The sequence below is a fragment of the Artemia sp. Qi Xiang Cuo genome, chromosome 8 (assembly GCF_049724085.1).
Source record: "Artemia sp. Qi Xiang Cuo chromosome 8, ASM4972408v1, whole genome shotgun sequence".
NCBI classification, from domain to species: domain Eukaryota; kingdom Metazoa; phylum Arthropoda; class Branchiopoda; order Anostraca; family Artemiidae; genus Artemia; species Artemia sp. Qi Xiang Cuo.
The window spans coordinates 56,113,174-56,139,247 of NC_142801.1; the positions used below are offsets into that span (position 1 = coordinate 56,113,174).

General features: G+C 36.0%; 1 protein-coding gene across 1 annotated transcript; it reads right to left on the reverse strand.

The window, feature by feature from the left end:
• Nucleotides 1-14,325: 14,325 nt before the first annotated feature.
• On the reverse strand, nucleotides 14,326-14,688 carry LOC148949588 (uncharacterized). The gene has a single exon (XM_089092732.1). The coding sequence runs from the start codon at nucleotides 14,686-14,688 to the stop codon at nucleotides 14,326-14,328; it is 363 nt and encodes a 120-aa protein (XP_088948858.1).
• Nucleotides 14,689-26,074: the final 11,386 nt, after the last annotated feature.

Sequence of the window (26,074 nt, forward strand, 5' to 3'; positions counted from 1 at the left end):
CCCCGGGCAAAGATTGTAAGTTATGCCCTGGGGGCATATACGGTTTTTATAGATAGAGTTTTCGTAAAACTTCAGAAGGGGCTCATTCAATTGGAAATTGAGAGGTCTAAAATTACAAATGAATGGGCATTGTCAGTTCAATATACATATAATGATATTTAGTAATCAAAATGTTAATATTTTCTGATTTATTAAAGTTATAAAAGTAAAAACATTTATATTTTTTTCAGTAAAGTGCAAATTTTGTTCTGACCTTGGGAAGGCATAGGGGTTTTTAGCCCACCTTATATTAATTCCTGTTGGTTTTGGGTTTTGCTTATTTATCGATGCTGATTTGTGGTAGTTTCACACTTGGTAGAATATTTGATTTTAATTTTGCTCATTTTTTGTTTAATGGAGTTCTTTACTTTTCTTTGAAAAACTTATTTTGTGGGAAAAGTTTATTTTAATTAATTAACACTAAAAGCCCTACTGGGCCATGGTTGATACACAATACACTTCAAAAATAATAAATGAAAATAATCTTATAATACTGTGCTGCGAATTGTCTAAGTTCTTAGGAAACTGTAGGTAGGAGCTGTCATTTTGCTTTTTTTTTGCTTACAGGTTTTCTTGGCTCATTGCGCAAACGAAACCGCCCAGGGTGAATTTTGCCCTTTTCTCCCTAATTACGCTACGGAGGTGGAAGAGGTCGGATATTTGGCTGGAGGTGCAATTTTCAAAATGGTAGGCTACTGGAGGGCGCTTCTAATTTTGTGAAAAATCCTAAAATCAACCTTTGTTTTAAGACAAGCATGATTTCATTTTCTGATGACGACTTGGATTTTCCAAGACATCTTTCTGGGTACCCTATGGAAAAAAGGAAGCAAAGGAAGTGTTAGGTGCAACTTCTGAAGAGCGTCTCTAAAGGCTAAGGGAGTCTCTGCCATGATATTTATATATTATCTTAAAAGGAAGCAAACAATTGATATGCACAAAGATAAAGTATACGCGGCTGGTGCTGAAAACAACAAACCCAAACCAACTAAAAAAACATATCAAGTCAGGCTGCTTCCCTTGAGAGAGTTCCAGATAGTAAAGCAAGTGACACATAGGGCAATGGATCAGTGAAATCTGGAATAAGAAGAGCGGAGATACAACAGTTATTTTTATTTCCAATCGATCAAAACAAGCTGGTCTGCGGATGCTCTGCCGCAAAAACCTGTTTAAGGACTAATTGCCACTCTCTGTATTTGATACGCCAGATATGAAAAAGCTTATTTAAAAAAAACAGGGGGCTTGAAAGCACCATTTGGGGGAACCGTCCATTGTCACATAAGTTTTGCTGCAAAAAAAAAAGAAGTTCAGAAGGCTGCTTTAAGATCTGCCACTCAGACAAGCTTGACTTTTCACTGCTGGTCTGCAAAAGGATCTGGCTTTATATGTATCACTGCCTATTACCCCAGGAAGATGAAAAATAAGCAGAGGTTGCACAACTATCTTTCACATTTCAAGAGGTATAAGTATTCTCATACAACTACTAACATCCTTTCAGCAATCCAAGTTGCAATCAGGAAGTTTTCAATGACAGATAAAATGTTCCGCCTTGTGACTGATTCTGGGAACAATATCACCGAAGCCTGTAGGATATGAGCCCTTTCCTGAACTTCATGTTTTTACCATTGTCTTCATTCATCTGTTGCACGCGTTCTTGGATTTTTGTCCACTCGAAGCTTAGCCAATGACATCCCTGAAGAAGATTGCTTGGAATCCTTTGATGAAGTCGAAGATGTCGATCCAACTGTTGTAAACGATTCAGACGGCCTTTCTGTTCTTTGTTCTGAAAACTTCGGAATTGAAAATACGCTCTCTGAAGAATCTGTATAAACTGATGCGGTGTCTAAAGAAGAGGGCGGTGAAAGTAAGGGAGAAAAAGAGCGGGGAGCTGGGAGTCTGTCAAAAAATGAGGTTGCAACACAGGCTATCCGAAGACACGTTACACTTGATCAAACATTGATAGTCGAGGTTGTCACTACTCCTTTGTCTTTGGGACTGGACCATGAAAACGTGCCTAAATAATCAAAAGTATTCCCACTCATATTATTAAAACAAAAGTTTGATGTAGTAACACTTCCTATAATGAAGTGAGCGTATGGGTTGGAAAAAGTGCCGCAAAGCGAAAGAAATTTTCGAGATAAGTTATCAAAAAGTGCAATTGTTTTTATATTGCATTCCTTTGGAAACCTACTAAGAGAAGAGAATGCTTAAAGAAAGTATTGTGTAGCAAAGGGTCTAAGTTTCTTTGAAATTCAGAATTGGAGAAATTTCATTTTATTTTTTTACTTAAGAATAAAATCGATGGAGGGCCTAGAACATTACTTACTAGCGCAAAGCGCCATAAAAATATGCAAAGCACCCTTAAGCCATGAATTTTCCTTTTGATTTATCTCTCACACAAATTGGCTAGGAAATAATTAATTTTAAAAAGTTGTTTTAAGCTGCGAGGCAACGAAAATTTTTGACTTGGTGGTAAGAAGTGTCATTTTCCCGTGCATTTTTCTTCTTTCATACATTTTTTCAGATGGCTTCCAAACACCAGGATGGGGGAAGGGGAAAGCCTGGTCTGGAGGGGGAGACTGTCCCCCGCCAAAGCAACTATGGGCTCTACTTAAACGCTAATAACTTTGAGCTGACTGCGCAATTTGACGACGTAAATTATTTTATTTTCAAAACGTCTCAAATAACTATTATGCATTTCCGGGAAATTTGAGGAGATTCCGTATAAACATAAAATTGTATTTTTGGAAAAAAGGAACAGGGAAATGGAAGAAAAAAGCCATAAAACAGGATGACAACGTTGTGTGCATAGACAGTTTTTCGCCCCTTTATTGAAAAACTTTTCTTTTTGGCGGAAAATGCTGCAATAGAACTAATAATAAACCAAAACTTGAAAAACAGCTATTTAAATAGATGTCTTTTGAGCGAAAACAGCTGTTTTCGGATTTTACCAAAAAAAATAACAGAAAAGGAAACTGGTCTTCTGTTTTTGTGTTGACCTGTTCTGTTTCTGTTCTGTTTCATTCAAGTCCTGTTTATTTTTTTCCTGTTTCTTCAGAAAAACAGAACAGTGTCCATGCTTAATCTTGGGTCACTATCATTCCTAGGAATTTTATTTCGGATTGAAGTAAATTTACTTTTTCAGGTCTACATTTTAGATTACCCTCTCGGATTTTTTCAAAAGCTTTGGCTAATGTGCTTAAATGGTCCTCTGGGGTTTCTCATACACAGACCACATCATCCAGAAAATGAATAATATTGTCTACGCCACGTAATAAATGTAATAAAGGTCTACATAGTGCACTTGAACTAGTTTTAAGTCCGAAGGGTACTCTTAAATATTCATAAGAGCCACACTCTGTCGTAGAGAAGGCCGTTTTATAAACATCGTTTTCTGCTATTTGAACTTGATGATAACCTTGTGTGAGGTTAAGGGATGTAAAAATTTTATATTTGGTTGAGATGGAGTCTAGGATTTCATCGATTCAGGGCAGGGGAAATTTGTCACTGACTACCTGCTTGTTTAGGGCTTTTTAGCCTACTACAAGCCTAAGGCCTTTTTTTTTTTTTGGCACTAGTATAAGAGGGGCCGAATACGGGCTTATACTTGGGCATATAATATTGTTTCTTTCTAATTCGCGGATTTTATTTTTTAACCAATTTTTGTGGGGATGAGGGATGCGATAAGGTTGTTTAGCTACAGGAAACCCTGTAGTTTGAATAGAATGTTCATAGAACGGTATCAATCCAATGTCTTCTTCACACGTGGAAAATGTGTCTCTAAAATTCCAGAGCAATTAACATAATTTTTCTCTTAATTTCGTATCTTGGATATGATCTAATTTAAATTTTTCCAAAAATTGGGGTCTTGTTAGTGGGTACCTATTCCTTGGATTACTGACATCAATGCTATTAACTAAGCTATTTTTGGAGTTTTTCCACTCGTTCAGCTCGCACTCTGAAATCCCTTTTATTTCAACGAGGCATGTTCCTTTTTTTAATATAATCGTATCATTTTCATGTGTATTAGTCAACCAAATAAAGCCTTCTCCTGTCTCATATAAAATGATCTGTTCTTCACAAAATAGATTTTCGGGGATTTCTCCACACGGGGAAGCAAACCAAATTTCGGAATTGTCGTTTACGGGGGTGACCATTTGTGAGATTTGAACTCTTTGCATTGTTTTTGGGGGGATTTTTGTTTTACGGACTGCGAATCCATAATATTTTTCTTCCAAATCATTTTCTATTAAGTTAAGATCGGCGCTTGGTTGTGTCAAATCTTCCGCTTGTGGGGTTGGTCGTAAGGGGACGGCATTTAGCTTTACTATCTCGTTCCATAATCCTACTATTTACTTAATTTCCGTTTGCCTATACTCTGGCATTTTCCCTATCTTTGCTTTTATTGACTCAATCCATTTGCTGCTTGAGTTTCTCCTACAGGACGAGAAATGGGGTACAAAAGACTTTATTCTATTCACTGTTGCTTCTCCTTTCTCCACGCGTTGGAGAATGGGATCGGATGGATATACGAGTCTGTGATTGGCCATATCTAATAACACTCTGTTAAATTTTAGGGAATTAGCACTGATTATTGCTTCGTATGAGAAATTTGTGCATATTATGAAGTTGGCTGAAAAGATTCTATTACCTTTTGTCACAGCTAGGCACATTGACCCTATTGCTTCCAGCCTATGCCCTGTGACGCTAGATAAACTAGGAATGTTAAAAATTTTCTGTCACTTAATATATACTGGTAATCTTTTAAATAAATTCGAATTTATTATATTAACCGATGTAACGGACTCTATTAATGCTTTGAAATAAGTGCTCGAAACACAAAAATCATTCAGTATTGGTGATGTGTAATTATTGTCACTTAAAGAAGGCATCGTGACTGGAAGGAACTTATAAAAGTTAGTGGCCTCCGGGGTCCCGGTTAATTTCTTTGGGGGCCTGATTCGTTTCCCTGTACGTTTATTTGGTAGGTTGGTGTTTTACATTGGGGCTCGGTGGGAACTTCCCTAGTAAGTTGATTGATATTTAACTGTCTTGGTTGCCACGTATTATTGCGTGTGTTGGAATTTCTTGTACCGACGACTCGCGGCATCTGTTCATTTTGCATTGATGAAAAATTTCTTCCCGTTGGGAAAAAATATCTTCTATCATCATTTGTATTCCTGCTAAATCTAGCAGGATACACTTTCCGTGAATTAAATTGGTACATGTTTTGTCAAGTATTTGGGTTGGGGAACCGATAATTATTTTGTCGGTTGGGGGAAGGGCTGACGTATTCAAATCCTTGTTGGTAGGGGTTTTGGAACAATGGGAGGCGTGGGGGGTTACTTCTATAGCTTCCTGACCCATTGGCATTAGAGTTTGTTCTCCCGAACAAACGGTTATTAAAACTGGGGGTTGCTGGTGTATAGTTGTTTCTAGTACGGCATTCCCTGGCAATATGTCCTTGTTTATTACATGCGTAGCATATAATTGGGGGGTTATTCACGTAGTTTGCCGTATTCGTGGGTGCGAACGTACTATTCTTTGCCTAGTAGGGGTTGAGGATCTATTTTGGTTCGGTTTTGTTGAATTATCTCTCGAGAAAATGCGGGTGAAATTCCTCGTGATCGTCCCGGAGTTGATTCTCCTACATTATTTATTCTTGACTTATTGTGATTTGCCACAATCTTGTCAATTTCAACCATTATCTCTACTTCCTGAACTGCCAGCTCTAATGTTTGAATATTTTTAGATATTTTCATTCGGTACAGTTTGGGGCTCAATCCTTGCAAGAAAGCATTTAGTACAACTTTATCATATAAGGGACCAGATTCTTTCCCATATTTAGCTTCTATGGATACCATTACTTTGTGTAGGTATTCCCTAACATTTTGGGTTTCGTCGAAACATACAGTTCCGTGCTTTAATTTGTGTGTTGAACTGGTCTCAACAAATCTTTCTCAGAACACTTTTAGCAATTTTTCTATGGAGTTTATTGGAAGGTTGTTATCTTCCTCTATTGTGTTCTCTATTTGTTTTAAAAATGTTAATGCTTGCCCTTTTAGTCTCATTAACAACATGCCTACTAATGATTTTAAGTCCGTTTTAGTTACTTCAACAAATTGGTTTAGTTGGATACTAAATTCATCTACGTCTGAGTCTCCATTATATGAGGGAAGGGATTTTGAAATTTCCACTGTTTTGGCAATAACTTTTTGCTTAAGCAATTGTTCGTTTGGATCTAACGACATATTGACTAGTTTTTTATCAAAAATAATTAAAATTCGGCCCTAGTTTTTTTTTGGGTATAACTCAAATTTGAAACTTCCAAATTTCTGTTATCTTATGAGGGGATTCTATATATATAAATTTTTTCGCAAGGAGTATAACTTTTTTTTGTTACTATCTTAAGGGGACTTAGGCCTAACAAAATATTGCACTTTCTCTATGCGTAATATTTCTCAATAATTTTTTTTGAAAAAATTTTGTCCTCGTGTTTTGCTCCTTTAAACAGCGCCGCGCCAATTCTAATGGGGGGGGTATTTTACTTCTTTTCATGTATTTTAATGAGGGGATTTCTTTATTAGTTCTTTTCTTCTATCATTATGAGGAGGTTTTCTTTCGATCTTTCTTATATTTTATAGCATAGTTTGCAGGAGAGCTTCGTGTAGCGGGGGATTAAAATAGCAAGTCGAACAGGGAGCATCTGTTAACGGCCATACTGAGTTGAAATCAGATTGAAAGTGTTTAGGTTCCCTTGAGAGCGCTTGGAGCCAAAAGGACTAATTATCTTGAGAAATACTAACATAAAGAGATAAAATTAAGAAAGTAATGTATTTATTCTTTACTCAAAAAGCGGTACAAATCTGTTTCAGGAATATCAATATTATATGTATAACACTTCCCAGTCATAGGCACTAGGACAATGTTATAGACTGGGGCATATACAATGCAATAGTCAGGTCACTTACATTAAGATTGTTCAGTGTAAACTCGTTCTAAAAAAAACTCCTTCTCGACTCCTCATAGACTCTCATAGACTTGTCCAAAATTGCTAAGTTCTAAGTAACTATACCCTCCGATTTCGCCGGAGGTTATATTCAGGCGTTGCTAAAACATGTGTTACATTGATCCAATTGGTTCGTGGTATCTCCTATATTACTATTGGACAGGGATACACCAATTGGCTACTTGAATTTTGATACGATTTATAGCTCTAAGACTTCACTTTGGAATTTTTCTCGACAAAACAAAGTTTTACTTTGTAATTTTATTGCTAACGACATGTCACTTAGTTTCCAGAAGGCTTGTAATTTATCTCTGTGAAACTTGTTAAAGGACAATAAAATTTAGTTGCATTGGAATACATAGTCCTAAACTTAGTTTTCAGAACAATGCAATTAGATTACGCGAAAATATTTTGTATCTCTAGTGACTATTTTTTGTATAATAAATTCTACCTTCTCTTGATAGTTTGGGAATTCAAGCTCTTAAGATTTAAATTACATTGCTGGTCGCCTGTCAGGTAACATTTGGTCACATTGATATTTATTGCATACTTTGGCGACATAGAGGCGGATTTGTTTATTGCTATTACATTTTCCGTGGAAAAGATTTTTACAAAGTTCGTCTGTATAATGTGCATTTGTTTTGCTGCTTTTTAAATTGAACGCTCAAGCTTTACTCGATCTGTAAGTTACTTGAATTTTTAGGTTCATATTTTGGGTGATTTTATTTTACTTGAGTAACTTTAATTGTAAAATTTTGAGGTTTTGAATTTTGATCCCGTTACAGGTACAATTACAGGAAGGGACCTATAAAAAATACTGACATCTAGGGTCCCGGTTAGTTTTCTTGGGGGCCTGACTCATTTCCCTGTGCATTTATTTGATAGGTTGATGTTTGACATTGGTGTTCGGTAGGAACTTTCCCAGCAAGCTGGTTGACATTTGATTGTCTTGGTTGCCACGTATTATTACGGGGATTGGAATTTCTCGTGCCGACGGCTCGCGGCATTCGTTCATTTTGTATTGACAAAAAATTTCTACCCGTCAGGAAAAAATATCCTCGTAAAAAATTGTCGCTCGTATTCCTGTTAAACCTAGTCGTATACACTGTCCGTGAATTAAATTGGTATATGTTTTGTCGCGTATTTGGGTTTGATAACTGATAATTATTTTGTTGGTTGGGGGGAGGATTTGCGTATTCCAATCCCTGTTGGTAGGGGTTGTAGAACAATGGCAGACGTGGGGGGTTACTCCTATAACTTCCTGACCCATTGGCATTTAAGTTTGTTCTCCCGAACAAACGGTTATTCACACTGAGGGTTGCTGGTGTATAATTGTTATTAGTACGGCATTCCCTGGCAATATGGCCTTGTTTGTTACATGCGTAGCATATAATTGAGGGGTTATTTACGTAGTTTGCCGTATTCGTGGGTACGAAACGTACACTTGGTAGTGGTTGAGGATCTATTTCGATTTGGTTTTGGGGAATTATCTCTTGAAAAAAAATGCGGGTGAAATTTCTCGCGATCGTCCCGGAGTTGATTCTCCAACGTTATTTAGTCTTGACTTATTGTGATTTGCCACAATCGCGTCAATTTCGACCATTTTCTCTACTTCCTGAACTGCCAGCTCTAATGTTTGAATATTTTTTTATATTAATATTCGCTACAGTTTGGGGCTAAATCCTTGCAAGAAAGCGTTTAGTACAATTTTATCAAATTAGCTACCAGATTCTTTCCCATATTTAGCCTCTTTGTATACCATCACTTTATGTAGATATTATTTAACGTTTTGGGTTTTTTAGAAACATAGACTCCCGCGTTTTAACATGCGTGATGACCTGGTCTCAACAAATCTTTCTTAGAATACTACTAACAGTTTTTATGTAGTGTTTTTGTACGACTATTATCTTTCTCCATTTTTGTCTCTATTTGTTTTAAAAAATATTAACACTCGCCCTTTAATTCTCATTAGCAACTTTCCAACTAATAGTGTTAAGTTCGTTTGAGTTACTTCTATAAATTGGTTTAATTGAATGCTAAATCAATCAACGTCTGAGTCGCCGTTATATGAGGGAGGGATTTTTAAATTTCCACTGTTTTGGCAATAAGTTTTTGTTTTAGCAATTGTTCGTTTGGATCTAACGACATATTGGCTAGTTCTTTTTTCAAAAATAATTAAAATTCGGTACTGAGGTTTTTTTTTATATAACTCGAATTTGACACTTTCAACTTTCGCTTATCTTATGAGGGGATTCTATATATTTATTTAGGGAGTATATTTTTTTTGTTACTATCTTAAGGGGACTTAGGCCTAACAAAATATTGCACTTTCTCTATGCGCGGTATTTCTCAATAATTTGTTCTAAGGGGAAAGTTTTGTCCTTGTGTTTTGCTCCGTTAAACAGTGCCGCGCCAATTCTAATGGGGGGGTTTTCTTTTATTTCCTTTGGTATATTTTATACCATATTTCGAGGGGGAGCTTCGTGTAGCGGGGGATTAAAACAGCGGTTCAATTGGGGAGCATATCTTAATGGCCATACTGAATCGAAATCAGACTACTTGGATTCAGGTTCCCTTAAGAGCGGTTGGAGCCACAAGGACTACTTATCTTGAGAAATACTAACATGAAGAGACAAAATTAAGAAAATAACGTATTTATTTTTGCTCACATTAGCGGTACAAAGCTGGTTCAGGAATATCAAAATTATCTGTATTACACTCGACTGTCATAGGCACTTGGACAATATTATACGCTGGGGCATATACAATGCAACATGGGTTTATCAATGTTCTGATGATATTTGTCAAAAACTATCAATAGTTAGATCACTTACATTAGACTGTTCTCAAACTCTACTCGAAGACTGGCTGTACACTGATTATAGACTGGTTCTAGACTGCTTATTGACTCATTCTTCACTCGTTATTCACTCACTCAAAATCACTAAATTCTAAGTAACTTTACTCTCCAATTTCGCCAGAGGTTACATTCAGGCGTTGCTAAAACATGTGTTACATTGGTACTATTGATTCATAGTATGTCCTATATTTTTTTTATTGGACAGGGATACACCAATTGGTTACTTCAATTTTGATACGATTTATAACTCTAAGACGTCAACTTTGAATTTTTCTCGACAAAACAAAGTTTTACTTTTGTAATTTCATTGCTAACGACATGTCACTTAGTTTCCAGATGGCTTATAATTTATCACTGTGAAACTTGTTAATGGACAATACAACTTAGTTGCATTGGAATACATAATCCTAAACTTAGTTTCAGAACAATGCAATTAGATTACACAAAAATACTTTGTATCTCTAGTGACTATTTTTCTGTGTGATAAATTTTACCTTCTTGACAGTTTGGAAATTCGAGCTCTTAAAATTTAAACTACATTGTTGGTCGCCTGTCATGTAACATTTTGTCAGACTGATATTTATTGCATATTTTAGCGACACAGAGGCGGATTTATTTATTGCTATTACAATTTCTGTGGGAAAGATTTTTACAAAGTTTGTCCGATTAAGATACATTTGTTTTGCTACTTTTTAAGTTGGACGCTTAAACCTAACTCGATCCGGAGGTTACTTGAATTTTTAGGTTCATATTTTGGGTGATTTTATTTTACTTGAGTAATTTTAATTGGAAAATTTTGAGGTTTTGAATTTTGATCCCGTTACAAGTGCCAAAACAGGTAAAATGACGAATAGCTAAATTTTTAGCTTATCAGATCTAAGCTGTAAATGGAGCCTTATCCCAAAAGGACATTAAAGCAGAAAAAGATAGATTACAGAGAAAAAAGTTATAAAACTGTCTCAAGTACCTAAAAATTTGTAAAAAGCTCAAAAGTCTGAATAAACAAACAGGCATATTATAAGCTAATGACAGTTAATGACACAAGTTGGTTCGAAGTAGAACCAAAGTTGTAAAACAAAGATAAGAAAATGTATATAGTCATATTTGGAAAAGTTATATAGTAGTAACAAATGTAGAGAAAATATATATAGTTATAAAGATATTTTGAAAACCCATTATAAATATGGAATTGTTATCATATAAAAAAAAATATGTAAATTTTAAGATCAACATCATCTTATATGAACTATTGCCAAGCCCTTATAGAGAGGATAATTACAGTTCTCAATTATAGCGTATAAATCTATTGGCTAGAATTTACGTTTTTAGTATATTATTAATTGCAGTTAAGACTCATCAGATATAACTCATGACGGACTTATTTAAAAGTTGTAAAAAGAACAAATATTACAGTGATTAAATAAATTATTCGGGTACATAATCATTATTTGTTTTTAACAATTAAGTTATATATCAACATAACTTCTGTTAATATATATATATATATATATATATATATATATATATATATATATATATAACTTAAACTATCCATGTAAATATAGTGAATTAATATGTTGAGTATTTGTGTTTTTTATTTTTATATCAGTCAAGAAGTAATCTACATTAATACTTGATAAGCAATTAACAAAACACTAATTGGAATTAATTCCAATTCAAATCTATACCGTGTTTTATTTTTTTAAATGCTTTAAGTTTTAACCAGTAGTTAAATATCCTATCTAGTTTTGTGAATTAAAAAAAATACTTGTTTAAGTTATTACACAATGCTTGTAGATATACATACTATATTTTTAGTTTCTTTAAGTTTTAACTTGTGGTTTAATGTTATATATAAATGTTTGACTTCGAGTCAACGTATAAATATTTTTTATTGTGAAACAATCTGTTCAGTGATTAATAATTATATATTAAGAGTAAAAAGAGGAGAAAGTAATTAAAAGTGATTAACTTTCGTTAAAAAAAATTTTGAGTGTTTCTTTTTGCTATATATATATAGGTAACAAATTATACTTTATGTGTATTCTAATATGAATATTTATCTTAGATACTCCTTAGCTTTCTTTTTGGAAATCAAATTTTTCGTAAAATCCTTTCGGATCCATTTCTCAATCATTTTTTGACGCATTTTTGGAAAGTAACAAATTTTGAAGCCACTTCAAATATATACTGATAGTAACACCCCATACAATAAGAAACCAAAACAGACCTGATACACTCATATTTTGGAAATTCTATGCATTATTACAAACTTTACTAACAGTTCCTCGTAAAGTGTGATAAAAATCAGAACTTAATTTAAGCCTATAGATTGTGCTATATAACCTGAAAGGCTTTATAGTATTGAAATATGTGAAAATGCTTTGTGCTGGAACAAAATGTGAAAATTTAAAAACCAAAATTGATATTTGTAATTTATCCAAGGCATTTCTAAGCCTGAAAAATAAACGGTATATCAGCCACATCACACAGATAAATTAAATTATTAATGGGGATTAAATTTGAACTCAAATAATTCATAAGCGTTTCTAATATAACTTGAAATCTAATTTAAGCATGACCACTAATATAATGCTTAAGCTGCTTGGGGTCAAAATAAAACAGAAGATGCATATGAAAAGGGTAGAAAGAGTATTTTTCAGTCCTAGAGACAGAGAAAAAGAGAAACAAGGATGAATTTCAAATTGAAATACTACGACAAAAAAAAGAACATGGCCTATATTGGACCAGAAACATGATCCAAAGGAAACCCATTGAGGGTATATGCACATAATGACCCAAAGATGAAGACATTTTATGAGAAGGGGTAGACTGATACTAACTTTATGCCGGACTGACCTCTGGTCTGTTGATTTAGAAATACCTTGGAATATTGTCGAATTATTGTAAGTGTCTAAGTATCTTATTATATATTATTTTAGTTTTCTGAGACTTGTGGTCTACTTGGGACAACCAGTCCCAGTAGAATATATATATTATCAAACCTTGTATTAGTATATGTTAACTGAATAAAAGTACTGTGTTATAACCAACCTTTCTTCAATCTACATTTAGTCCCTACATTTAATCCCACCGCTGCCACCAGTTGTGGTAAAGTGGTTCTTATGGTATTTGGGTGGTGTAGTGGTAGATGCCTTTATTCTCCCCTTATGGGGGAGATAAACTATGGCCCTAAGTTAATTACCCATTGAGTGTATATGCACATAAAAACCTAAAGATGGCAGCATAATAGCTATAAACAAAATTAAATTGTATTAAAAGTAAAGTATTGAGAGTTGGGAAAAATCTTCTTTAAATGGTGAGTATTGTGGTAAAGCTTTCTAATTAAGTCGATTTCGAATTTAGTAAAAATATATTAAGGCGCAACTACAAAGTTTCGAAATACCACTTTTTATTAAGATAAGGAACATATCCTGCCAACTTTCTGCTTAACGTGAAATTGAGAAATCACGATTTCCTAGCTATTGCGTCGGTTGGGTTCAGGAAGGTGTGGTTGATAAAAATTTATAAAAGATAAATTTTATGGGAAGGGGTAGACTGATACTAACTTTTTGCCCGACTGACCTCTGGTCCGTTAATTTAGAAATACTTTGGAATATTGTCGAATTATTGTAAGTGTCTAAGTATCTTATTATATATTATTATAGTTTTCTGAGACTTGTGGTCTACTTGGGACAGCCAGTCCCAGTAGAATATATATGTATTATCAAACCTTGTATCAGTATATGTTAACTGAATAAAAGTATTGTGTTATAACCAACCTCTCTTCAATCTACATTCAGTCCCTCGAAAATACCCAGCTGGCGCGCCTCATTAGTGAGGTCATAGCCTAAGGCACACTACCAAAGTGTAAATGCCTCAGGGCCATATTTAATCTACCCTATAAAGGGAGAATAAAGGCATCTACAACTACACCACCCAAATACCATAAGAACCACTTTACCACATTTTAGATCATTTATTAGACAGGACCGGGTAGCTTTAAGATTAGACCCAATTGGCAAACCAAGGTAAGTCATTGACGCTGCTGCAGTAACTGTACCTAGTGTAAATATGACAGTCGCCGACTCTTTCTTACGACAATTAAAGACGACCACCTCGCTTTTGCTGTAGTTGAATTCTAGGCCTAAGTTAGCATATTCGTTAGACAGAACTCTGAAATTACTCTCTATGCCACTGACAGATCTACTCAGATTTGAAATGTCAATGGCATAATTACTAAGAGACAAATCAATTCCACGAAACATAAAGCACGTTTTCACTGGCTTCCGAACCGCGATGATAATGTTATTATAAAGAGGCGGTGATTATAAAGCCCCTTGGTGAATGCCTTTCCGTACTAGTATGAGGAAATCGGATACAGTCGGGCTCTGATTTTTTACTACCCTTGCTCTAACCTTCAACTTAAAATACATGTTCCTGTCCCAGCAATTATAGATCTGTCAAGACCTCTCTTAAACGCAGAGACAAGCAGTTGTGCATGGATACCCGAATCAAAATCCCTGTTGACGTCGTAGCCTGTAAGTACCACGGTTTCTTCTTTAGCATCTGCGTCCAACAAAACATTAGACAATAGGCTATGCACTTGCTCGCGGCTAATATTTCTCTTGAAACCAAACTGCGAATCTGACGTACTACAAACATACTTTATCTCCTCAAAAACTAATAACTCCATCAATTTACAAAAAACTTGAGCAACGGTTATCGGGTGGTAAGAACAACATTCAGATGAGTCTTTACCTTTCTTGATGACAGGGATCATTATACCGGTACAAAAATATCTGGCACTAGACCGCAACTAAAAAACATTTGGAACATAAGTGCTAGATGCACTGTTAACAGTTCACTACCGAAAATCAGATGCATACCACAAATAGTATCTACTCCTTTATAGTACTTCTTATCTAGTTTAAGGATAGCCGAACGAACATCCGACACACTCACTTCTTGGCCAAGACCCGGTTCCAAACCTTCTAAACAGAGATCAAGATCTCTCTCAAATTTGCACTCTAATTCAGGATCAGGTGAAGCAAACTCGCTCGTGAAATAACTATTCCATTCACTTTCACTAGGGGTGGATTCGTTACTGGGCGCTTTTTCAGATCGATTCTTCTTGATGAATTTCCAAATTTTATTTGGATCAACTCATATTGACTCTCTGTTTTCATCAATCACACGAGAGCAATGTGAGGCGAGACATTTGGAGAACTTTCGCTTTGTATACAATTGAACACTTTTTACGACACCTTGTTTAGGACGCCCGAATAAATCCACAAACTATACCACATTTTAGCTTGTTGACACGCATTAACCAGACCTGTATTTTCCGACCATCCTGGAAATTCTGACCCAATTCTTACTTTATGAATAGGAACCGTGTTTTTTTCTGCATAGCGCAAGGTGTGGGTTATTTCACTACAGTAGATATTTAGAAGTATTTGTTTCTCATCACATGCAATCGGTGAGCTTTGGAGTAATAGCTGGAAAGGGACTTTAATCTTTTCCAGGATTTCGTCACACACAGATCTGAACAGGGCTAAATTAGCTTTTTGCCATTCAGTCTTCTGGAACCACTTTTTCCCCTTTGGAGTATCATTTTGAGCATTATTCAGGAGGTCATTAATAATAAAGGTATTAGCCACTGGAAGGTGGTCAGAAACACAGAAGCCGATATCAACCTCACAGTCACCGTGAGTCCTCAAGTCGGGAAAGCGGAGCAGAAAGTCGAGCGAGGACGTGGAACCGGAATTATGCACATACGTGAAGTCTACTCTGTTTCTCAGTACCAGCAGACTCGGGCAGGCTGTGAGAAGGATTTGACTTCTCGGATCATTAGCATCAGAGAGGTTGGAGTTCATATCTCTGACAATAATACAGGAAAGTTTTTCTGCCGCGCATAATGTAGCAACAGTGGCTAGTTTTCCGCAAGCAATATTAAACTTATTGTCAGATTGGACAGGCATGCGTTTCGTTGGCATATAGACTGAGAGCACAGCAGTATTGTCAATTTTCATTGCAACATAAAAGTCCGCTTCTTTCAACGTCGAGGCACGGACAATGATAGCAACACTACCAGAGGGACGACCTCTTCCCGACCTCCTAGAAGGAATGCCAAACACATTTACATTTTCGTTTAGTTGTAAGAGCTGGAGTCCCTCAGCCGACAGAAAATGTTCCTGCACGCACAAAATGTCAAATTTGTTCGCAAGGTTTTCTGAAAGTGGTAATTTAGATAGTACTCCGCCATTTACGTTCCAAGTCACTATTTTCAGAGTGCTGGAGCTAGTCATCGCTTAGATAGGGCCTTTTTGGCTTCTGGACAATTGAAACTGTAGCAGGGGTGCTTATCGGAGCCACAGAGGGCGCACTTCATCTGGTTCTGGCACGGGGTGTCTTTAGAATTAACGTGGCCTCCTGCGCAGTTTGAGCATATTGCTTTATTAGAGCAGTCCTTTGCAATATGCCCATAGGCCTGACACTTATAGCAACGCCTCGGGATAAAATTAAAGTCCTTGACTGGAATTCACTCGTAGCCTATAACAGGCGGAGATTTCATCGCGGAGGCCCGATACTGCTTGGTCACAAATTTCAGTCTGAACGATCTCGTTTTACCAATCTGAGAGGCCTCAGCAGAATTATTCACATGACCACATAGATCCTCCTCACTAACGCTGGTGGGTACGTCTCAAATTATTCCAAAGAACGCAGGACTGGACACATTTGCTTCAATGCTTGAGTCGGACTTAGCAATACCCTGTGCAACTGATTTCGCAGCCTCTTGATCGTTCAGAACAACTTTCCAGTCGGTTTTGCGAGTTTTTAGTTCCACAATATTTCCACAGTTGCTTCCACATACTTTATCGAGATAATCTTTTCGTGAAACGGGATCGTCCAGTCCTTTCGGGGGATTCTTTAGCACGACAGCATAAGTCAGCACTGTTGTAGTTTGCAGTGGAACAGAGGAGGCTGCCGGTTGGGACTGACTCATGGATCTCACAAAACTGTCAAACTTAGCACTAATCTCATTCACTTGTCAGTGTCGCTGAGATTTCTCCAGCAATCACAGGAACCTCGTCAGGCTCATAGATAACAAAACAAGGCAAATTGACTTTGTTGTCATCGCAGTGTTTCAGTGCTTTTGTGATATCGAATATATGGTCTGTAGGTTTATCACGATTAGTTGGCCCAGCTGACTGGCCTGCCTGAGACGACAGTAATTTCTTTTCATTCCGTACATCATCTAACTCGAAGAACTCTGCAGCTTGGCTCATTATATCCACACTCTGATTTCCCGCTTTATACGACATTACTGCGAAATTCAACACGGTATTCCGTATTAGTCTCTTTTTCGCACCAGTATCATCTGGCGGCCACAGAGTCCAAGATCAGTCCGTGGGCGGAGCCAAAAATGTTAATAGCAGAGCAAGTTTATCCAGGAACACGGGGAGATTCCTGGTTTTACTGATTGCTAGATGCAAATTCACTTACGAGAGAAGTAAGGAAAGCGTTGAAGGCTGTCTACCTTGTCCCCGCAATTTAAGGGGCAAGCCCAGCGGGTACCACGGCTCTTGCAGCAGTGGTACCATGGCTCTTGACAACTCTCTCACCCCTCTTCTGCTAACTTCTCTCCTGTCACCTTTATCGAAGCGTAATTGCCTATTCTGTTCCGGAAACTACTTTTGAATTTCGGCTTATTTTCAGTCAGTACAGTAGGTGGCAACACTGCATCGTAAAATTCGGGCGCACTTTCCACAGCGCAACAATCATGCTCTGGCAATGCTGCTAGATGTAGGATTCATTTCGGCCATATCGTTGTTGTGCACAAAGAATACAATCCTCTGAGATAATTAAATCTTTCTGTCTGAGTCTCTGTACTTATTAAGTCACTAAATCCCAAGGGAATTTATGTTCAAGCAGCAAAAATGTCAATAGCAAGTAAATAAAATAAGCCAATTATAAATGTCTGTAGGGAATCGCACAGGTTGAAACCTTACTTTATTAAAAGGTTAATATCCAAAAACACGTTGTTTACACAACGAACTCTCAATCAATATTAATGGTATGATGGTACCAATATATGGTATGTAGCATAAACAGAAGGGGGATAGAGAGAATGGAAACTCCTTCCTAAATTTTTTACCATTATCATTGCTGTCTTGAGGTGGGTTTTCGAATGGGAAAATTGGACCAAACAAGGCAAAGGAGATGTAAGGGGTACCAGAACTTTACATGGGACCACTATATAGTATGTTGCATATACAGAAGGGATGTAGAGCGAATGGTAATTCCTTCCTAAATTTTTTCCAAGAGTCATTGCTGTCTTGAGGTGGGTATTCGAATGGTAAAATTGGAACAAACATGGCAAAGGAGATGTCTGTAGCATAAAAAGAAAGGTAGTAGAGAAGGATAAGGGTAATGTAGACTCTTAGCCAATTTAGAATTTAAATGAAGATGCAGGATGTCAAATTAAAGGCAATTGTTATAACAGGCTGAATGTGCTATTAATATCTCGAGGAAGAAAATAATTACCAACTTGAATTTCATGTACAAAGGAAAGAAACACCAGAATATATTGTTTTATCAATAAAATTAAATTAAATTTTCGCCCCAAACAAATGAAGCATTTTTTTTTTTTCAGTTTATCAATATAAGGAATATCCAGGTGGGGCAAAAATATTAATTAGTAAACATGAACTACATGGTATATTTAATTAAACACCATTTTGTTCTGGTTCGTATGACCGTGGATCGAAACTATAAATCGTATACTAATATTTTTTTAATTCATAATTTAGTATTTTTTCTTCTTTGAAAATCGAACTTTACCAATGAGTAGTAGCTGTATGATATTCAAATCAGTGCTCACCCTTCAAAGCCCAACAACCAAGAAGCAGTGTTAGTTATCCACGAAATATTTGTTATTGTTACATATCTAGGAATGTTAATTGGACAAGTAACATTGAAAGTTGGTTCATCACACAAAAAAATGACAGATCCAAAAAAAATGTATCTAAAGGGCTTGTTTGGAAGCCACACTAATTACAATTATTTTTATAAATCAATAAATAATGTTTTGCTGCAGCTATTTTCGCTGATGTTTTCCGAAGGTGATGTAGCAGAAACAATCAAATATTATTTTTGGAATTGTTACGTACTGAGCGCCATCTAAAAATCAGAACTAAAGACAGTGAGATTGGATGAATGGCTCAAAATCATCTCTAGTTTTCCTATGTAATTTTGAATTATTGAAGTTACTAGATTAACTCTATAAAACATGGTAAAAAATATAAAAACAACCCGAAAAGACAGCTCATCTTGTAATCGCAGGCGTTAACAAGCATAAGATTCTTAGAATCAATAAGATAAAAGACAAATGAAAAAGTTAAAAATAAAACCACAGAAGTAGAAAATGAAAGGCAGGACAAGAAAATAACGAAGGTTCATTTTATATTAATTGAAAAAAGTTATTGTTCCGTTGTTAACCCCTTTATAGTAAATGAATTAAATAAAAAAAAACAAGTTTTTTTAACAGAATGTAAGGAACGACGTTAAAACTTAAAACGAATAGAAGTTATTCCGTATATGAAAGGGGCTGTCCCCTCCTCAACGCCTCGCTCTTTACGCTAAAGTTTTGTATTGTTTAAAAAGATAGAGTTGTGAGAAAGTCAAACTTTAGCGTAAAGATCGACGTGTTGAAGAGGGCGCAGCCCCTTTCAAAAACGGAATAGTTTCTGTTCTTTTTAAGTTTTAACGTCGTTCCTTACTTTCTGTTAAAAAAACTTGTTTTTTTTATTTAATTTTTGAACGTTTTTGAATTAATGCAGGTTTTGATTTTGGCTCACCGTACATGAATAATTAAAAAAAAATTTGCACATCAATTTTACTTTTATTTGGTTAAATGGCTTTCTCGAAACTTGTTTAATTTTATTTACGAACGTTTTTATTAGTAATAAATATACGTAACTTACGAATTAACTTACGTAACGATCTTCTATATTCATATATTTTTAATACGTATATTATGGGGCTCGCACCCTAGTCAATACCTCGCTCTTTAAGCTAAAGTTCGAATTTCGTTACTATTATTTAAAAATGACCACTTAATCACAAAGGCCGTTATTTAGAATAAATAGCTCTTATGAAAGTACTAACCAACCTTTGGCTTAAAGAGCGAGGTATTGACTAGAGGGTTAACCCAATCATACACATAATATTTTCTGTTCTCTTTAAGTTTTGATATTTCTCCTTATTTTCAGTTGGAAAACTTGTTTTTTTTAGTTTTAATTTCTGATCTTTTTTTTAAATAATGCTGGGAAATCCGGCACCCCCTTCATAGCAATGTCCCTTCCCCCATTAAAACTTTCTTCATGGAAAGATCTTCCCAAATAACCCCCGACCCAACCACCCCCTACAACCAGAAAAAATCCCCTTTGAAAACGTCTGTATACTTCCTAATAACCAATACTATATGTTAACATTGGGTTCATAACTTTCAGCCGTCCCCCTGGGGACTTCTGGGGATTAAGTCTTCCTAAAGAACATACTTATTATATTTTCAACCATGTTGAACAAAATGGCTAGCTCAAAATTTTGATCAGATGACTTTGAGAAAAAAATGAGCGTGGGAGGGGGCCTAGTTGCCCTCCATTTTTTTTGGTCACTTAAAAAGGGCGCTAGAACTTTTAATTTCTGTTCCAATGAGTCCTCCCACAGTATTCTAGGACCATTTGGTCGATACGATCACCTCTAAAAAAAAATAAAAAAAAAAATAAAGGCGCATCCGTGATCTTTTTCTGGAAAAAGAAAATACAAAACTCCACATTTTTCCATATAGGAGTATCAAACCTCTACAGTGGGGTTTTCTGATACGCTGAATATGATGGTGTGATTTTCATTAAGATTTTATAACTTTTAGAGGGTCTTTCCCCCTTTTTTCGAAAATAAGCCAAATTTTCTCAGGCGCGTAACTTTTCATGGGCAGGACTAAACTTGATGAAATTTATATATTTGAATTCAACATTGAAATTCGATTCTTTTGATGTATCAATTGGTATCAAAAACCCGTTTTCTAGAGTTTCGTTTACCATTGAGCCGGGTCGCTCCTTACTTAAAGTTCGTTACCACGAACTGTTTGATAAGTATTTTATATGTTTTGTTATCTTAAATCGCAATTGCCAGCGAGCAGATCCATTCCTAGGGTTGGTGGTGTCCGGGGCAAATTCAATGGCAGCGCGTCTCCCCTCCTGGTTAAAAAAAAAATAATAAGCAAAAATTAGTCAAAATAAAAATTGGATCAAAGTGGGCAGTTCCCAAACCGTGGCACTCGGGGACTGCCCCCCCCCCCTCCCCCACCTAGGGACGGCTCTGGCGACATAAGGTGGTGATGACCTTTTGTCTATTTCTCGCTGGTGGTATGTCAACTTCAGTTGATTTCTGATTCCAAATTCAGCTTCCAGTCAACGCTGACTTAATCTTTGTCGTCCCAAGCTTTCTATGAGTCAGTAGTGGCTGCATGGACTGTTAATTTCTGTTAATCCAATCCAGAGTGGTGCTGCTCTGACACCAAAAAAAAAATTGTAGATGGCTTTTTTTTCTGTGCACTCTAGTACAGCTCAGTAAAGGATGGGTAAAAAACAAAATTTCACTACTTGTTTGTAGTTTGGCTACTTCTGAGTGATTATTGCATAACCCCTCTTTCATCGATATGTCAGAATGGGCAACTACAATATTCGTAGGCTTTGTTCATATGGCACAGCGTGACAACAAGTTTTGCTGCCCTCTTCTGTACACTTTCTAGTACCCTAGCATCTTTTTCTACTACCATTCTGCAATCAAAGTGAGAGCGGACGAGGGTTTTATACAGTATCTTTGCTAAACACAGTTTTCTTGTGATAAATGTGCGCTTAATAAACCCAAAGGCTCGGTTAGCCTTAGCTACATGTGCTCGCGTCTGACTATGAAATTTCAGGTCGTTATAGAATATATCTCCCAGGTCAGGCTCTTCACTTACGGCTTCTAGTGGTTTACCTTTATCATAATAAGTGTGCAAGGGGTTGTTGTATCCAAGATGCAGAAATTTGTATTTGCAAAAATTCAGATGCAAAAAATCAAAAGAATTTACTGAAAAAAATGTACACTGTCAGTTTAATATATATATATATATATATATATATATATATATATATATATATATATATATATATATATATATATATATATATATATATATATATATATATATATATATATATATATATATATATATATATATATATATATATATATATAGCCGATATTTATTCCTTAGAATCTTAATTAGTTTTTGATTTCTTAAAGTTATAAAAGTCAAAACACCAAAAAGAATTTTTTAAATGAAGTACAAATTATATTCTGGCTTTTAGAAAGCATAGGGGTATAAAACCGTACTCATATTAATTTCTGCTCGTTTTGAGTTTGACTCTCTTATTTATTTTAATTTCTGTTTGTTTTGGGTTTCATTTATTTATTGATACTGATTTGTGGTAGTTGTATGCTTGGTAGATTATTTGATTCATTTTTTGGTCATTTTTGGTTCAATGGAGTTCTTTACTTTTTTTTGAAAAACTTATTTTTTGGAAATTTTTTTTTTAATTAATTTCTGTTCTTTTTATGTTGATATATTCATTTTAAGGGAGAAAGACTGAGCCTCCTCTAAAGTTAAACAACTATCCCTTCCATAAAAACCTTAAATACCCCCTGGGCATAACTTACAACCCTTGCCCCTAATCTCTGGGGTTTATTTCGACTCCAAAAGTCTTATTATATGATATTTAGAATACTTTCAATAGAATGGAGGGGCGGGGGTGGGGGTAGGGGGTTATCTACCCTCCGATCACTTTGACTCTTAAAAAGAGCACTAGAGTGCCTCATTACCAATCCAATGAAAAAAAGGCTGGGTGAGATTTGTTATCCTCAAAGACATAATTTCCAGACCTTTCTGATACGTTGAACAAGATGCCTATCTCATAATTTTAATTTGAAGAGTTTTGGGAGATGATATACGGAAGGGGGGGGGGGTACTTGCCATCTTGTCACTGTCGACTAATAAAAAAGTCACTAGTCATCTCAATATCCAGTCTAATGAACCCTTTTTGAAGCTTATACGATAACACTTTCTATAGAAACCCTTATATGCCCCAAGGGCATAACTTACGACCCTTGTCCTGAGGGCTATGGGGGGAGGGTTATCTTCCTCAAAGCCATAATCCCAAACACACATAATCAAAGATACCCAAAACATAATTTCTGGACCCTTCAACTGTGTTAAACAAAATGCTTATATCAAAATAGTGATCGGAAGTATTGGGGGAAATGATGGGCGTAGGGGGGCTTTTGCCCTCCATTCGCTTTTGACTATTAATAAGGGCACTAGCCCTCTCAATTCCCAATTAAATGAGCCCTTTTTGAAGTTTTGACGACAACACTTTCTATATAAACCTTTTATGTCCCCAGGGCTTAGCTTATAACCTTTGTCCTGGGGGCTGTGGGGGGTTTTTCATCCTCAACGACATAATTCTCGGACTTTTCAACTACGTTGAACAAAATGACTATCTCAAAATTTTGATTAAATGTGTTCGGGGAAACGGTGGGCGTGAAAGGGGGGCTACTTACCTTCCAATCAGTTTCGGCTATTAAAAAGGGCACTTGCACTTTCAATTTCCAATCTAATGAGCCCTTTTCGAAGTTTCTACGTCAACAATTTAAAAAAAAAATATTATATGCCCACAGGGCATAAATTACGACCCTTGCCCTGAAGGTTTTGGGGGGGTTGTTATCCTCAAAGACGTAATTTCCAGAACTTCAAACTACGTTGAACAAAATGACTATTTTAAAATTTTGATTTGATGTGTTTGGGAAAATGGTGGGCGTGAGAGGAGGGTTAGTTGCCCTTTAATCACTTTCGACTATTAAAAAGAGCACTAGAACTTTCAATTTCCAATCGAATGAGCCCTTTTTGAAGTTTCTACAACAACACTTTTTATATAAAACCTTATATGCCCCCAGAGCTTGACTTACAACCCTTACCTCGACGACTTTAGGGTTTGCCATCCTCAAAGACCTAATTTCTAGAACTTTCAACTCCGTAAAAAAAAATCGCAATCTTTAAATTTTGATTGGATGGGATTGGGGAAACGGTGGGCGTGAGAGGGGGGGGGGGGGGTTTGTTGCACTCTAATCACTTTCTTCTATTAAAAAGCGTACTATCCCTTTCAATTTCCAATCGAATGAGCCCTTTCTGAACTTTCTACTACAACCTTTTCTATAAAAACCTTATATCCCCCAAGGGCATAACTTATAACCCTTGCCCTGAGGGGTGTGGGGGCTTGTCATCTTCAAATACTTAATTTCCAGAACATTTAACTACGTTGAACAAAATGGCTATCTAGAAATTTTGATTGGGTGTGTTAGTAGTGGGAGGATTCCCGGGCCGAGTGGGGCCCACCCCCTTCGAATCCTGATCCGGACACTTTTTCTTAAAACTTGTTAGAGCTGTAGGTATTAGGCTATTCCTCGGGAGACCTCTTACGTCACACGGCTCTGTTTTCAAGTGTTTCAGTGTTTTTAATTGGAGTGTGGTCGGGATTAAACACAAGTATTAATAATAGTAAATTAACATGGGCTTTTAAAGGGTTCAGATAAGTGAAGCTACCAGCCCCTCAAGCCGTTGCACCCGTGCATTGTGGTCACCGGTTCTATTAAAGGGAAAACAATTAGTAAGCTTCCCACGACACACCCTTCTGGACACCAATGACATCACATGACTTACCCCGTTTTAAACGGTGAGATGTAATATTCTTGACATGATTTTATGTAACCATCTGCAGGAACCTATGGGAAATCTCCGCTTGTAACTTAACGACAGCGCACACCTTATGTGATGCCACGTTATGATTGCGCAACCATCATTATCACGTAATACTTTTTGAATTTTTTTTTTTTTTTTTTACTAAAACCTTCAAAGCATTTTCTTTCTTTTAACTTAATGGCGGTGCATACTTTATGTTAGGTCAGCACATCTTACACAATGACAGCGAAACCATTACTATCACATAATACTTTTTTGACATTTCCTTTTTCGCCCAAAACGCTCAACACATTTTTTCTTTCTTTTAACTTAATGACGGGAGATACTTTATGTAAGGTAAGTACACACTTTTTTGTAACGACGGTGCGCATCACTGTTGCATAATTCCTTTTTGAACATTTTTTCTCACCCGAAACGTTCAAAGCATTTCTTTTTTTCTTTTAGTTCTTTGTCCTCGCTAGGATTGGAAAGGTCAATTTTCTTCCAATGAGAGAGCACTCCAACCATCACGACTGGTCTGTTATCCTCTGTTTTTGTCATACTCATTACTCTCAAGAAATAACACATTCCCGTGACTTCAAAGGACACACCTCCACCAATTCCATGACACATATGCCGGGATTCCAAGCTAATGTCGGACTTAGCTTTGCCAGGTGTAAAACCGATGATGCAAAACACGCAAAGGAAATATTTATCTTTAGAGACAATTGCGCTACATTTATTTCTAGCAACAAAGACGGAAGAGGTGCTTAAATTATGTACACTCCTTCATCGTGCTAAACATTAAATCTTAAAGACACAGACTTTGCAAATGAAAGTTTTATTATTTCAAACAAATTTACAAACAATATTAAAAAAAACAGATAAAAAACACGACAATCAAAAATAAAAGGTGAAAAAAGGCTAATCGTAATATATGCAAAAAGAACCGTGTATTGTAGAAAGCTGGTGGGGTCCTAACAGCTACTTCCAGGGGGAGCGAGCTTGTTGTTATGTCTTTTCTTAGGAAAATAGTCCATTAATGAAAAACTTAATCTTAACCAATTGAAAGAGTGCATAAGCTCTTCATTTTACTCATATTGCAAGGATAATTAAGGAGCATTTAATATATCTTTCTATTTTGTTTGTTTCTTAGATAAATGGACTATTATTACAAAACTTAGCATTAACTAACTGAAATAGTTCATAAATTTTTCATTTTAATCATATCACACGGGTAATCAAGGACAATTGAATACATTTTTCCATTTTTGTGTCTTTTCTTAGAGAAACTGACCACCATTTCAAAACTTGGTATTAACTA